The sequence below is a fragment of the Peromyscus californicus genome, unplaced genomic scaffold (genome assembly GCF_007827085.1).
Source record: "Peromyscus californicus insignis strain IS unplaced genomic scaffold, ASM782708v3 Scaffold_6__1_contigs__length_162567912, whole genome shotgun sequence".
Lineage (NCBI taxonomy): Eukaryota > Metazoa > Chordata > Mammalia > Rodentia > Cricetidae > Peromyscus > Peromyscus californicus.
Window position 1 is genome coordinate 133,267,359 of NW_026294584.1, and position 17,059 is coordinate 133,284,417.

General features: G+C 40.7%; 1 protein-coding gene across 4 annotated transcripts in view; it reads right to left on the bottom strand.

The window, feature by feature from the left end:
* Positions 1–11,889: 11,889 nt before the first annotated feature.
* Znf248 (zinc finger protein 248) overlaps positions 11,890–17,059 on the bottom strand; it is a 34,465-nt gene continuing 29,295 nt past the window's right edge. For all 4 annotated transcript variants that reach the window (XM_052719312.1, XM_052719310.1, XM_052719309.1 and 1 more), the window contains one exon: positions 11,890–16,073. In XM_052719312.1, the coding sequence (XP_052575272.1) occupies positions 14,572–16,002 (1,431 nt within the window). In that variant the 5' untranslated portion in view covers positions 16,003–16,073 and the 3' untranslated portion in view covers positions 11,890–14,571. The remainder of the gene's footprint in view (positions 16,074–17,059) is intronic.

Genomic DNA, 17,059 nt, shown 5'->3' on the forward strand with positions numbered 1-17,059 from the left:
CCGGACTCAAAACGCAGCCCCTATCTCAAGAAGAATAAAAAACAGGTTATTGCACCAAATATGAGTGACTGTGGCCTGGGAATATGGATTCAGGTTCCCACCAAATAACATGTCCATGCAAAACATAGCTCTCAGGTCAAAGGCAGCAAGAGCTTATTGTTCAACTGAATAGTAGCGGTAATGGGTTAAGAACACGGGTTCATGTTGCCTCAAACTACCTTGTTTTGTACCTTTTCATAGCATATCAACACAAAACAGATGTAAAAATTTATATGGAAATCATGAAACAAAATCAAAGGTTTAGCAATTTACAGTCTGTAAGATCTGTATTCTTCTCTCTCTTCCCATCCTATGACCATCTTTCCAGCGATCATCATTTCAACCTTCCTGCCCTCCTCCCCCAACAAATGCCCCTATTTCAGCAGAAAGTACTTATGGGAAAGACTACGTTGCTCTTTACAGTCAACAAAAAAGCTAAGATGTAAGAAGGTCTCAAACTCAAGACAAATGGCTAAAATGCCTATTTAACGAAGTGGACTCTAGCAGCCAGCCTCCCTCAGTCCCAACCTGTTGCAGAGTCATCCTGGCTGACATACCAGACCCCCTACTCTCAACTGTCCAGCCCAGGCTGGGCTTCTCTTTCCCTGTTTCTCTTCCCTATATAACTCAGGCATTTTGGCTAAGCTGGCCTCTTGGTTTCTTAGTCTCCTGGCTTGCTCCTAGCCTCCTAACTCCTGATTCCTCTCTCTTCCTCTTCTCACATGGCCCAGTTTAATTTGCCAGTCATGGTCAGTCTGGACCCTTCTTGACTATGCTCCTCCTTATAGCTATACTAAAGACCTCAATCCCTTAAAAGCAGTCATGTCTTTTTATTTCTTTTTTGTTCACGGTTTAGTCAATTTCACTATGTGTATCTTTCTATTAGGACTTTCACAGTAACCGATATTCATTCCATTTATCTATTGCAGTGCACTACTTGGAATGTAAAGTGCTTGGAAACATTTGATATTTGTACTAAAAATGTTGATCATACTATAGTGGCACAGCCATATCTGAATGGAATGGCAGAAGTCATAAAGCCAGCACAGCTGTTTGACAAAGATCCAGCAAAGCTGAGCCCCATGATGGCTGCCATGCCACCTTTGGTTCTCATCTCCACCTGTTACATACTTGGGGCACTTTTAATATTTGTACAATCTGAGGATATTGGATTGATAGAAAATTCTTTATGAATCATTTATGCCTTCTCCCAGGAATGCTGCTCCTAAGCTTACCCAGGAAAGTCCTGAACATACTATTCCCCCCCCCCCCCCCCCCCCCCCCCCCCCCCGCTTTTAGGGAGATATCCTTATCTACTTGAAGGTCTTCCTTATGCCTTAGAGGTTATGACACATAAAGCCAGAGGTCTCTTCATGAGGCTATTAGATATTCTTGAAACATCTGTACTTGTACTTACATAGGAACAAGAGAATCAAAACAAAGTAAAATTAAAAAGGTCAACAAGATCCAGTGGGCTAGAGGAGTTGGCCACAGTTCAGATTACAAGGCTCTTCCCACTGTACACTCAGACAATTACGTAGCATACAACTCTGCCCTACATAGAGACATACTGATTAGCAAAGTGTGGAGTGGAAAGATGATGAAAGTACAAGATGTTAGAACCTACCTCCCTCAGAAGTTAGCTCAATGTGGAGCCACTACAATGTCACATGGCCAAGGAACAACAGAATGCCAGGATTAGACATATAGACAAATTCTATAAGGATATAAATGTGAACATTGATTGTATTATGTCAGAATTTGAATAATAACTGCAGTGGCTTTGGCCTGAGGATTTTTCCTGGGCACTCTGACCACTAAGAGTTAATAATACACTGTTTGGGACATGGCAAAATGCCCAGGGTGGTTGAAGATTTTTGTTTTGGTCTAGTGTCCTTGAAGCAACCAAAGCAACCAGCCTGAGCACAGGCTGTCATATGCCTCTAGATTCTCAAAAATTGGGTTATGGGGTTAATGAGTAAGAATGATAACTCTGTTTATTAATGATGTTAAAACTTGAGGGAAAATGATTGGAAATGATAACTCTGTTCTGTCATAGTTTATTAATGATGACTAAAAGATGAGCAAAAGAACGTGAAACACATGTCCAAAACCAAAAATTATATGATCTATGTTTTGGAACATCATGAATGTATCCCTGGTAACTAAATTATGTATAAATAAACACTCTGGCTGCTAGTCAGTCAGGCTGCAAGATTCTCCCGACCACCATGGCCTGGCTCACTTTCTTCCCTGCTGACTCCTTACAGCCTCTATAGGACCCATCCACGGCCAGGGATAGCTCCCTGCAATATAGTTATCAATGTACATCTAAAAAGATTGTCAGTGTAAACAGTTGTTTGTATGACAACAGCCTAATGAAGCACTTTAAGCTTTAAATTTTAGAAGGCATACTCTGAAAGATTATAGACACATAAAGCAACCATCCCCATAGCTACTGAAGTGGTTATTTTTGAAACAATTTAGAATCTTTAAAGATTTTAGGCTTCTTAGGACACTTTAAAGTTAATATCAATGGCCATAATTGGACTTATCTGGTGTCATATATGTGACTTGTCTATTTAACCAGAGATAACTGTTAATTGTTGTGGGATAATCTTTTTGTACACTGTGAAGATTTGTTATTTGGATAAAAAAGCTGAACAGCCAATAGCTAAGCAGGATTTTCAGAGCAGAGAGGATGCTGGGAAGAAGAAGGGTAGGGCTACAAGAGTCACCAGGAGATGCAGAGGGAGCAAGACGTGATAGAGGACAGGTAAGACTACAAGCCACATGGCACACATAGATTGATAGAAATGGCTTAACATTAGTTGTAAGAGCTAGTAAGTAACAAGCTTAAGCTATTTCCTGAGCTTTCATAATTAATAAGAAGTCTCCCTGTGGTTATTTGGGAGCTAGCTGGTGAGACAGAAAAATCTGCCTACAGTTAACTGAAAAAAATTTTATTGAGGATTACCTGGAACACAATCCCCAAGTCAGAGGCCACATCTTTCATCCTCTAGCACCCTAACTCCTAGCACCTTTGGGCATCTGCCTTGTAAAAAATAAAGTTCTGGAGTTCCATGTCTTATCCATTGGGCTCTGTAGAGCCATTTGTGATAAAGAAATAATCATGCTAAAATGTCTTTAGTGTGTCTAACTGTGAAAAAATGTGCTTACTATTTTAGTGCCTTTAGGGGAAGTCCTAACTGACCAGTCATCCTAGTTACCTTTCACTGTCAACCTGACACAGCCTAGAGTCATATGATCACCCAAGACATGAGTCTCAATCAGGGACTTGCCCAGATCTGATTGGCCTGTAGGCATGATTATGAGGTGTGGGGAGAGTATTGCTTGTTAACTGATTTAGGATAGCCAGGACCACTATGGGCAGCACCATTCCCTGGGCAAGTGGTCCTGTGTTATATAAGAAAACAAGGTAAGCATAAGTGTAGTGAGTGAGCCAGCAAGTACCATATCTCCGTGGTGTCTACTTCAAGTTCCTGCTTGAGTCCCTGCCCCGACTTCCTCTCATGATGGACTGTGGTCTGAAGTGTAAGCCAAAAAAAAATTCTATACTCCCCTAAATTGGTTATGGTCAGTGTTTCGTCACAGCAGAATGAAATGTGAACACTGGTCTTTTGCAAATTTATAATAGTTTTAAAGACATCAATAATGCGAAATCAATCTGCCCATGATACTCCTGAAAATAACTAATTAAAACCTCTATCCAGACAGTGATTCATGCCTTTAATCCCAGCACTGGGGAGGTAGAGGCAGACAGATCTCTGAGTTCAAGACCAGGCTGGTCTACATAGTGAGTTCCAGGACAGCCAGAGCTACACAAAGAAATCCTCAAAATGTCTCAAAAAACCCAAAACAAAAACAAAAACGAATGAAAGAAAGAAAGAAAGAAAGAAAAGAAAAGAAAAAGGAAACCAAACAACACCAAAACCCTCTGGACACTTTATCTATTTTTCCATTTTGCAGATCCCTTTAAAAGTCATTGTGCACTAAAACTGTGACTTATCCATATTCTTTCCAGGGCTTTTTATCATGAATGGGCTTTGGATGTTGTCAAAGGCTGTTTTGGTATCCATTGAGATGATCATGTTATTTCTGTCTTTGGGACCATTTATATGAGGAATTACATTCATCAATTTCTGTATACTGAACCATCTCAGCATCTCTGAAATTGTTCCTAGTGAATGATCTGGCTTTGGGAGGTAGTTTCGTGTTTGTATAACTTTTGGCGATTTCATATTTGTATACAATGTACTCTGATTGTGTGCACCATCCATGATCTTCTGTTGTCCCCCTCCCACTCCTGCTGACTCCCTTCTTCTTCACAACTCCTCCTCTTCCCTTTATGGTGTTTTTGTGAAGGACTTACAAAAGTGGTCACAGCTCCCATGCATTTATCCTTCTCTTTGGTCCATAGTACTCCTTCTGTATCGTCTATAGTAATAGCTGCTGATTATATGACTAGAGCAGTGGAGGGAGGTTCATCCCAAGCTGGCAGCCAAACTTGGCAGTTTCCTCCTCATGTACTCTGGCTTTGGAAGTATGCAGAGTGCAGCACTGACATGGTTGTGGATTTTTCCTCTAGAGAGCCACTCGGGCAAGGCAATGTACGGCAGGCAGAGTTAAGAGTCCCTGCAGGGGGCACCGAGAGACCACCACATGAAGGAGGTAAAGCTGGATCATGGTGGAGACTCCAAGATATTGGGCATGTCAAAGCCATGAGACATCTGCCAAGAAGAACTGTATACAGGGAAGGCAGCCAGCCCAAGAGAGAGATATCATGTTGAAAGCAACAAGGCAAGAGTAGTGAGCTGTCCAAATCCTTTAAAACTGAAGTCACAGATGTTGGGTTTTTTTGTGGCACTCTTACCCTTCGAGGAAACGACACGAAACATGACAGAATCCACTAACAAGAGTTTTATTAAGATAAGGGAGAGGGACAGATGTGCACAGGCCTGTGGAAAGACACGTGAGTGAAGTTGGGCCAGGAATCATGGCCCCGGCTTATAAAGGCTGGGTGGCACCTGCACACACAGGCCCATGTGGCTATTCCACGCATGTGCGCAGATCACATGGTTGCACTGCGCGCTTTACGCAACCATGCAAAGCCACGGGGTCCTGGTCATGCGAGACGTTTTGACCCAGAAATGACTAGGCAAAAGTTACTAGGTCCCGCCGGGCATGCGTGACCATGCCCAACCATGGGGGCGTGTTGTGAATCCATACCAGCAGATACTGGACACACAGAGCTATAGATAGGATTTGGGGTTTGCCCTACTTGTTTCGGTTTTGCTTTGGTCCAGTATTTCCTCCCGATGCTCCCCATTCCTCACTTCTGGAAGGGAATGTACATTCTGTGTTATTATGGGGTGGAAGATGTTTCCATCACTTGGCAACAAACCAAGAAAATTATGAGGAAATGTCCTACTTGTCTTTTGTATAACCAAACTCCACTACCTGCAGAAAGTAACCCAAAGGGTACTGGAAGAAACGAAATTTGACAAATGGTTGTGTTTCATTTTGCAGAGTTTGGAAAATTTAAATATGTACACCATCCCATACATACATATTCAGGATTTCAATGGGCAACTGCTTTGAGTTCTGAAAAGGCTGATTCTATAATTACACATTTATTAGAAGTTATGGCCATCATGGGGATACCTGTACAAATTAAGACTGACAATGCTCCAGCCTATGTGTCCAGTAAAATGAAACATTTTTTGCATATTACATCATAAAAATATATTACAGGTATACCACACAATCCTACAGGGCAAGTAAGTATAGAAAGATCTAATCACACTTTAAAAGATATGCTAAATAAACAGAAAGGGGTAATAAAGACCCCCAGAGATAAATTGCACAATGCTTTATTAATTTGAAAAATTTTAAATGCTAATGAGAAAGAAATGACAGCTGCGAAGAGATAATGGATAATAGAAAAAACTGCTGAATTAAATCAACCTATATACTTTAAAGATGTGCTGACCTCAGAATGGAAACCAGGATATGTGTTACATTGTGGAATAGGTTTTGCTTTTGTTTCCACAGAAGAAAAAATATATACCACCAAAACTGATAAAAATTAGATTTGAACACGAGAGACCTCTTGATTAGATAGTTCATCAAACAGTGTGACCATTCAATCTAAACTGCCTTATAAGACTAACAAATGCTTTTCATTTGATCAGATATAACCTGTCAGAAAGGAAACTCCCCAAAGTTAGGGTTGGGGCCAGGTTTTGTTTTTGTCTTTCCAGGAGAATAAAGGCATCCAACTAAGGAATCTAAAGAGCACTGGACAAATGAGACATCTGAAGAAAAAGGACAAATCATCAACACAAAAAAAGTCCCAAGAAAAAGAGTTAATTGGCCTAATGGTATAGCACATTTCCAACAAGATAAAATTCATAAATCTTCCCAAGTGTTTGTTTCTGTTGTGCTGTACAGAGAAGCCAAATGGTCTTTTTGTAGTCCCAGTTCAGTTAAAAATTAAAGCTGGCTTTGGAGTTGGAGTGTGGCTCTCTCCTTCCCTGATCCAAGCATGCTTGTTATAGGAAAATCCAAAATCTCTGTCTCATGTCAGAGGAACCACTTGATATGGGACAGAAGAAAAACCAAAATTAAGGGACTATTCTCTTACCACCAATCTCATAATTCTTTGGTTTTATTTTGACTCTAAAAATTTTCTTAAGATTTTATTCCAGAATGCAGAGTTGGTCAGCATACATGTCAATAAATATAATAAATCAAATAAATAGACTTACAGAATCACATGATCATCTCAGTAGATGCAAAAAAAAAGCCTTTGATAAAATCCAACATGCCTCATGATAAAAGTCATAGACAATAGGACTAGAGTGAACATACTTCAACCTAATAAAGGACATATATGAGAAATCCACAGCCAAAATCATCGTAAGTGGAGGGATGTAAAACAATCTCATTAGAATCAGGAGTGAGGCAGGGCTGTCCTCTGTCCCTTCTTTTTAATATTAGGCTTGAAGCACTAACTGGGTGAAAAAGAAAAGAAAAGGAAACTAAGGGAATACAAACAGGAAAAAGGAAATAAATTTCTCCCTATTTACAGATGATATGATTTACAGAAGAGTTTCCAAAAATCCAACCAGGAAACTTCTAGAAATGGTCAACAATAATAGCCTCTCCCCAAAAAGAAAGAAAAAGAAAAGAAATAAATTCACTCCTCCATCTTTCCTGGCTCCCCATCATATATTGTTTTGTCATAGTGGCCTTGGGAGCTGCTGTGTGTCAAGCTGTAGACCCTTTTGTCCAAACAGCTTTCTTTGCAAAGTTCATTGCAATGATTTGTTGACCTGGTTCAAGGCCTCTGGCTTCTGCTACACCACCAGTACTGGGCCCTCACTGAAACTTCTCTCAGGTATCCTGCTGTTGCCCCAGTCACAACGCTCCTGTGGCTATGGTTCCTCAGGACTCCTCCCTTCAGGTGATCCACCAGGTCATAGATGGGGTAGATGCTGGGGTGGGCCAATTCAAAGCCCTGGACAAGGGCCTGGGTGGTAGCTGAGTTGGTCAGTTAGGGCCTCCACCAGGACTGCCCCCCCTCAGGCAATGGTCAGGGCCAGCTCTCCTTTGTCCATGCTACAGGAGCCAACTTTCTCTTTTCGGTGGCCTGTGGCAGGGAGGGGGCAGTTCTCCCAGGGTTGTCAAAGGTTGGGGCCAGCTTTCCTGTGCCCATGAAACTGGGACCAGTTCTGGAAGAGGGGTTGCTCTCCTGATGAGGCGGCCAGTGAGGGGCAGGACAAGTTCTTTAGTGCCCAGGTCACCAGGGCCAGCTCTCCCATGGCCCCCAGTGGTAACACAGTCATGGGCATCAACACAGAGCAGGTTATGGTAGGACCACAGACCCAGACATCACCATGGCCCTGGGTGGCTGCACAGGTCACTCAGATCGGTATGGACCCGGGCAACTGTGTGGACCTCAGACACCAACATGGCCTCAGGTGGCAGCCTAGACCTCAGGCATCTGCATGGCCTTTGGAAGTAACATGGGTCAGGGACATCAACACAGACCCCAGCTTGAGTAGGGCCATGGAACCAGACATGATCCTGGGTGGCATTACAGACCCAGACATCATATGCCCAGGTGGCAGAGTAATCCACTGCCTTCAGTTCCCCTTCTCTCCACAGTGCACAAACCACTAAGCTTCTCCTTCTCTCCAACTTCTCTACCACACATCTGTTCATCGTGGTGGCACCTGACCACCCAGGTGGGCACGTAGCTGTCTTCCTGCCCACCTGGGGCCAAGGGGCACCGGGAAGGCCTCTCTGTTTGCAAATATTTTATTGAAGATTTTTGAATTCATATTCTTCAGGGATATTGGCCTTAGGTTGTTTTTTTTTATTATTATTATTATTATTATTATTATTATTATTATTATTATTATTATTTGGTTTTATCTTTTCCTAGAATGGGTATTAGAGTAATACTGGCTTCATAAAAGGAATTTTTGGATGCTCCTTCTATTTCTGCTTTTTTGGATAATATAGTTATGTATTAGCTATGGATCTTCCAAGAAAGTCTGGTAGCGTTCTACTGTAAAGACATGTAGGCCTGGGATTCTTTTAGTCATAGACCTTCCATTACTGTTTCGGTCTCCTTGTGTTACAGGTCTGTTGAGATTGTTGATCATTTCTTGGTTTACCTTTGATGGTTTATCCATTTCTTTTAGATGTTACAACTTAATGGAGAACAAGTTTTTCTAGTATTTTCTTTTTCTTTTTGCATTTTCTTATAATACAATGAATTTCTCTGGAGTCTGTTGTAATGTTTCCCTATTTGTTTCTGATTGTCAATTTGGGTCTTTCTTTCTTTTTTTTCTTTTTGGTTTTTTGAGACAGGGTTTCTCTGTGTAGCTTTGTGCTTTTCCTGGATCTCGATCTGTAGACCAGACTGGCCTCGAACTCACAAAGATCTGTAGCATGAATCTTAAAGAGTCTTATTAATAAAATCAAACCTGGAGCAAGGTATTGGGGTGAATGCTGGAAGGTCAGAGAAGCACAACAAGCCACAGCTACCTCACCTTGCCAATTCCTCAGCCAATTCTGTTTCCTCAGACTGGAAACCTCTGAGTCCTCATCCAGAATGAACTGCTGCTCAAAAGCCTAGAAGCTTAACCAGCCAAAAGCTTCTAGTTTCTGGTCCTCATACCTTATATATCTTTCTGCTTTCTGCCATCACTCCCTGGGATTAAAGGCGTGTGTCATCATGCCTGGCTGTTTCCAATGTGGCCTTGAACTCACAGAGATCCAGAGGGATTTCTGCCTCTGGAATGCTAGGATTAAAGGCGTGTCCTACCACTGCCTATCCTCTATGTTTAATATTGTGGCTGTTCTCTTCTCTGACCCCAGATAAGTTTATTAGCATGCACAATATTTTGGGGAACACAATACCACTACAAAGATCTGCCTGGCTCTGCCTCCTGAGTGCTGGGATTAAAGGCGTGTGCCACCACCGCCCTAATATTAATTTATTTAATTTGTATGGATGTTTTGTCTGCATCTGTGTTAGTGCAGCAAGTGTTTGCCTGGTACCCTCACAGGCCAGGAGAGGGACGTTAAGTCCCCTGAGACTGGAGTTACAGATGGTTGCGAGCTGCCATGTGGGTGCTGGGAATCAAACCAGGTCCCCTGGAAGAGCAGCCCGTGCTCTTAACCACTGAGCCACACCTCCAGCACCCTATCTCTTTCTTTTTGTTAGGGCCAAAGTTCTATTGACTCTGTTTATTTTACTTAAGAACTAGCTCTTAGAATTGTTAATTCTTTATATTGGGGGGCAGGTTGAGACAGGGTTTCTCTATGTAGAATTGGCTGTCCTGGAACTTACTCTGTAGACCAAGCTGGCCTCGAACTCACAGAGATCTGCCTGCCTCTGCCTCCTGAGTGCTGGAATTAAAGGTGTGTGCCACCACCACCCAGCAATTCTTTGTATTTTTTGTTTCTATTTCATTAATTTCTGCATTAAAAAAACATAAGGTCTCACTATGTAACTCTAACTGGCCTAGAATCCTCAATGTGTACCAGGCTTTCCTCGAACTCACAGAGATCCGCCTGCCTCTGCCTTCCAAGTGCTAGGGTTATAGGTGTGTGCCACCATGCCTGCCTCTGCGCTGATTTCATTATTGGTCTTGCTGTCTACTAAATTTGGGTTTGATTTGTTCTTGTTTTTCAATTTTTTTGAGTGCATCATTAAGTCATTTATATTTGTTCTTTTTCTGGCTTATTTTTCTTTTCTTTTTTTTTATTTTTCTAGACAAGGTTTCTCTGTGTAGCCTTGACTGTTCTTGAACTTGTTCTGTAGACCAGGATGGCCTTGAACTCACAGAGATTCACTTGCCTCTGCCTCCCAAATACTGGGATTAAAGGCGTGCACCACCACCTCCTGGCTTTCTGTTTCTTAATCTAGGCACTTGGAGCTATGAATTTCCCTTGCAGGAGGTTTTCAATGTGTCCCAGAGGTTTTGTTGCATTTTGTTCCTATTTTCATTTAGTCCCAGGAATTGTTATTTCTTCATTTCTTTTTCAGCCCATTCACCGTTCAATAAAGAGTTGTTTAATCTCCATTGGGGTTTTTTACTTACTAGAGATTTGTCTGCTGTCTATTTTAAGTGTTACTGCATTATGGACATATAGGATGCATAGTTATTTCAAATTTTCTGAATTTGTTAACCTGTTTTGTCTTATAGCAGGTGTGCCTATCTTTTGATGTGTTTGAAGCAGACATTATGTTAAAATGCTTTATTTACAATGTATCTCTGTGACGTTCCTTGTCATATGTTGTGTGAAGTAAGCCTCTTTGCATTTTCCCCTAAAAAATCGGTGATGTGTCTGCACTGTTTAGCTGATTGACCCTTTGTCTTGTTGGTTAGCTATGGATGGTATTATCATCATGTCCTCAGATACAATGTGGTGTTGCTATTGTCTTGCTGTGTTCCATGCAACTTTTCAACATTTTGGTCCTTGTTTTTCTATTGCTGTGATAAAAAACTATGACAAGAAGCAACTTGGGAAGGAAAGGATTTATTTGGCTGACATATCCCAATTATAGTCTAAGGGAAGTCAGATCAGGAAGTTGAGGCAGGAACTAAAGCAGAGGCCATGGAGGAGTGTTGCTTACTGGCTTGCTCCCCATGGCTTGCTCAGCGTGCTTTCTTATATACCCCAGGGCCACACCAGGGTTGGCATCACTCACAATGAGCTGGGCCTCCCACATCAATCATTAACCAAGAAAGCGTCAGTTTGATGGAGGCATTTTCTCAGTTAAAGTTCCCTCTTCCCAGATGACTCTTGCTTTTATCAAGTTGAACAACCCCCTCCCCGACCCAAATAATTAGCACATTAGTTATAGACTTTATCCCTGTGATCACAGAGTAGGCCTTTATCCCAACTGGAAGTATTAGAGTATTCATTTGTTCCAAAGTAAGCCAGTTAGATCTCATCATAGAGGGCTTTGAGTGGTTTTAATAGATCAAGTTTATGTTGTTTCTTCCCAGAGTTGTGTCAAGAAAATCCCTTTGTACTTCAGTCTATTCAAAGTCAGCTCTTCACACACACAGTACATTTGCAAAGGATATGGTGATTTTAAATGCCACAAAGAAAAATGAAAATAGGAAAAGTTATCAGAAGGATGGTTTGATCTTGGGGGAAAGAAATGGACCTCAGTGAAAATGGCTTCACTGAAGGATGAGGAAAAGTGGGTAACCTCAACCCATTAGTAGTAGGTGATTTCAAAAGGAATTTATTCATATCAAATTTTACTCATATGAAAGCACAACACAAAGAAAAATAATTGTTTCAATTAGTACAATAGCTTTATTTCCAATGCTGAGAGTTTAGGAATTTACAGAAATGAAAACCAATAAGCTGCTCATTCTACATTTTTGCTACCTAGACTCTCCCTCCACTCTTCTCTGGGCTCACCTGCAGTTGCATCTGGCTGAGTTCTTCAAAATAAGGTACTAGCAATTTGGTGCCATAATTTTTGTAGTAACAGTATCTCCTCAATGACATTAGCTTGAACCGGGATATGCTAATTCAGTTTACATTCTTGTCAGAATGAAAATGGCTACCTGTAGGCACTAGTCTAGGTGTGTTTCAATATCCCTTGTTCCTGGACCACATTACTAGAGTTAGTCTACCATTAATATCTTTTTTATTTGAGGCATTCTATTTTCCACCAAAAAGACCTGTGGCTTTAAAAAGCATCCATCCGTGCATCAAATGATGAAAAGAGATTTTCCCAAAAACCACTGTACGGAATGTTAGCACTTGGAAAAGTGACCTCAGTTATTAGCTGGAATGCCTTCAACTCTAAGTATCAGACAGACCTAATAATAAACAAGTAACAGGTACTGTTGAAAATCATACAAAGTCCCAGAAGAAAGTAGTGTAGAGGGCTAAACAGCTCAGCGACATCATATCGGGTCAGCTTTTTACGGTGTGTGCACTGCCATCCTTGGGTCACTGCCCTTCCAGACCAGACTATATGCCAGCGTCATATACAGCTGTAAATAAATGCATCCAAAAGGTATGATCTCTTTTCATGTCTCTTATACCGTCTCATTTTATGACTTCATCACCGAGATCTATTCCAGTATTACATAGCATTCTCTAACTTCAACAAAATTGTCAAAATGGAGTTGTCATGATTAGCTCTGACTAATCTGGATTTATTCCCCAAACCATCTGGGGAGGAGGAAAAAGAAATAAAACTCAGCTCAGCAAAGAAGGTGAGTAGCAGCTCTTAAACTACTGATCAATGTGTTTCCAGGAGGTATTGGGAATAGAACAAAGGAGGTAGAGACACTATACAGAAGTCTATAGTTCTAAATACAAGTATATAGTTACTGAATTACACAGAACTATGGGTACATGCCTCAATAGTTACACACTGAATATATCAAGGGTATAAAATGAGCATTTTATTATACACTATCATATTTTTTAGAGTGCAGCATTACCATTGACAACTCATGTTAAGTCATGTAAATACCATTTTTAATTAACAGCATTTATACAATCGACACAGAGGTAGCTAAGAAAAACCCTTAGAAATATGTATGATTTCTTCACCAATTGGGTAGTTTGGTAATAATGGCCATACTTATTTATGGTCCAGAATAGTGAAAAGTATGTGATAATGTTTTTTTTTGTGTGTGTGTGTATGTGTGTGTGTGTGTGTGTGTGTGTGTGTGTGTGTGTGAGAGAGAGAGAGAGAGAGAGAGAGAGAGACAGAGACAGAGAGAGAGAGAGAGAGAGAGAGAGAGAGAGAGAGAGAGAGAGAGAATGACATTTGAAATACATACTGACCAATCTATCAAGAAAATGGAAATATTTAGAACTGGACAATTCTGAGGTAATTAAAAGGCTCAATAAACCATCTTGTGGTTTCTTTACTATAGAGGCAGTTTGGTAATGATGGACATAGCCACTTATTTGTTTTAGGAAATGGAAAGATGGCTGGCTTATACTTTAAATCTGCCTTAGAGTTTATATACACACAGCTTCTCTGAGAAGGTCAATGCCCTGACACACGCTCTGCCAGTTTCCCCAGTGTAAATGTTCTAAGGCCAAGCTACCACCATGAGAGTGGGATGGATGTGGTGGAGTCCGGGAGAGATGAGCAGTGGTACCCATTCTACAGCGCTCTCAGCATGAAGGCCAATGGTAGCAGCAAAGATAACAGTGAAAGACAGCAAATTACTAGGAAAGGTGAGTGCTATTTATTTCCTTTGCTCTCAATACAATTTACCTGTAACTTCACTAATTTTAAACAATGTATTCACAAAATTCCTGAAATTTTAACAATTATCAGCACTTTTAAGTTGGTGTGAGCTGCCCTTATGACATCACCATTCGTGTATAGGTACATGCATATAAACATATTTACATATGCAAACATATAGACCCACATTCACACATATGTCCATAAACATACATAATCTTATCAACCTACAAAGACACTGGTGGTACTTAGTATATGGAAAGTATACTATTATAGTTATTACACTAAGGGTTCATATTTTTTCCTCACATCCTTACTGGGTTCCAATACATAAATCAAGCACTTCCTAATTTACATAAATGTTACATTAGCATACTCACACAAGGTCTATAAACATCAGATGTTCTTTACATATATGTTTAATGTTATTGTCACTCACTTTTAAGTTTCATACACTCTTATGAATACAAGTAAAATTAATATTACCCATTATATTTAAAATACATTTTGAAACACATTTGGAAGACACTACACAATTTAAACTCTATAGATTTTTTAACCATATTGTTTATATGAATGATTTCCCTTCAATACAATCTTTCTAATGAAAGTTTTTATTTTCTTAAAAGCTTTCATATATTTCAACAAAATGGCATTTTCTGGTACTCTGTGGCATTCTTTGGCAGTCTCGAAGCTCATTTTAAAAACTATACAACCGACTTGACAGGCATAAGCAAGGTGGACATTCAGGATGCTGAAAGAGCCTTCATCCTCGTGTGAATTCTCTGATGCTTGGTGAGCACTGACCTCTGACTGAAGGTCTTCCCACACACATTACACTCATAGGGCTTCTCCCCTGTGTGAGTCCTCTGGTGTTTGGTAAGAGCTGATTTTTCACAGAACATTTTCCCACATTCATTACATTTGTAGGGTTTCTCCCCTGTGTGCGTTCTTTGATGTACAATCAGGTTTGACTTCACACAAAATGACTTCCCACACTCATTGCATATAAATGGTTTCTCCCCTGTATGTGTTCTCTGATGGACAGTGAGGGCTGACCTGTGGCAGAAGGATTTCCGACACGCATTACACTCATAGGGCCTCTCCCCTGTGTGTGTTCTTTGATGCTCAGTAAGGTTTGACTTGACGCAGAATGTTTTCCCACACTGCTTACATTCATAGGGTTTTTCTCCCGTATGTGTTCGCTGGTGGTTGGTAAGGTGTGGTTTTTGGCAAAAGGCTTTCCCACATTCAGTACATTCATATGGTTTCTCTCCTGTGTGTGTTCTCTGGTGTTGGGTAAGGTTTGATTTCTCCCAAAACATTTTACCACACTCACCACATTCAAAGGTTTTTTCTCCCAAGTGAGCTCTTCGAGACTGGGTGGGATGTGATTTCTTGCTGAAAATTTTCCCATTTTCATGGTATTCATAGGGTTTTCCCCCCATCTGTACTATCTGATGTCTAAAGAGAGCTGACTTTCCCCAAGTTTTGCTACTCACTTTGTACTCTGGGGCAATCTTTCTTGGGTAAGCTTCCTGATGAACAATGTGAGCTGAACCATCACGGAAGATTTCCTCATATTCATTACGCTCACAAGGATTGTTTCTCGGAAGAAGAGCTCTCTGATGTCCAAACTGTAGATCCACATAAAAGGACTTTCTACAAATACTGCATTCATGTGGCTCCATATGCAAATGAGGTTTCGGAGACACACTGAGCTTCAGACCATCAACGAAAGTTCTTCCACATTCAGTGTGTTTATAAAGCATCTCCCCTAGCTGAGAGTGCTGATTCGTACAAAGGGCCACTTCCTCACTGAAGCCTTGTCCATCTTCATTGTACTCAAAAGGCTGATCAGAAACCGACTGAGTGAGAGCCTGGCAAAGGCTGAGGCCATTTGGTTTCTCATTATATTTATAGGATTTTGCTCCTACAGGAATTTTCTCATGCCTATTATTAGGGAGTGATTTCTCCCCTACATTAAACTCATTCAGCTTCTTTCTGGAATAGTTCTTTTTACTAATAATTACACCTGAAATATTCTTTAAATTCATTTCACATGAGTCACATATTTTGAGCAGAAAACTTTTTGAAGAAACAGGGTCCATTTCTAGACTGGAAGTTTTTCTTGTGGTACCACCACCTTCTACGTGTATGATCTTGTTGGTGAGCATGAACGGCCAAAAATGTTCATCTTGATTTTCCTGGCTGCTCTCTAATAGGTCATCCACTTTCCATTTCCTTTCTACAAATGAGAAAAAAATCACCACACCTTATGAATCTTAATACTTGTCTTTCTTTTTTAAGCAAGGTTTTTGCTAGGGGTGAGAAAACACACAGAGGAAAAGTCCCTCCACAAAGCAGAGGAGGGACTTGGGAAGCTGAAATATCTTAACACATTTCTGATGGATGTGTGGACTTTAACAGAAATTTTCTACTCTATGGTTAAGTGCTTTGTTTTAGATTCAGTTTCCTGGGACTGGAGAGATGACTCAGTGGTTAAGAACACTGGCTGCTCTTCTAGAGAACCTGGGTTCAATTCCCAGCATCCGCATGGCAGCTCACACCTGTCTATAACTCCAAGATCTGATACTCTCACACAACTATACATGCAGGCAAAATAACAATGCACATAAAATAAAAATAAATTATTTTTTAAAAAAGTAGATTATTTCCTGGTAAAAATTGAATCCAACATATTTTCTTTAGCATCCAGGTTTGAGGATAAAAAACAAATATGCTGCTGTGGAAGCAGGGATGGGGAACTGGTTATAATATTTAAAACACTATAAATATAAACTTCAAAACCAGACACAAAAAGGTTGGAGTAAAATGCAATTCATAGGAAACTAGAGTGGCTGATTCAGAAGTCACACTATTGAAAAGGTGAGCCCAACAAACAATGAAAACAAGCAAAGTGGCAGCAAAGACCAGCAGCCAAGGGCTTTTAGAGGGTGAACTGCACTGGGTGGGAACGAGACACAGTGAGCCTGATGCCTCACACAGCGCTGGAGGAGGTCCCCATTAGACGCCAAACAAATGAGAGTTCTAGAAACACCCACTACTTCAGGTCCGAAAGGACAGTCTGAAAGTCCAGGTTCTAGAGGTTCTGTTCTTCCCCTCTATTTACAGGAACAGTTTTCTGAAATGCTGTGGGAAAGCATGCTGGAAAAGGTGAAATAAACTCCAAACATGCTGTAATACTAGCAGGTGGAAGTTATCTGAGCTGTT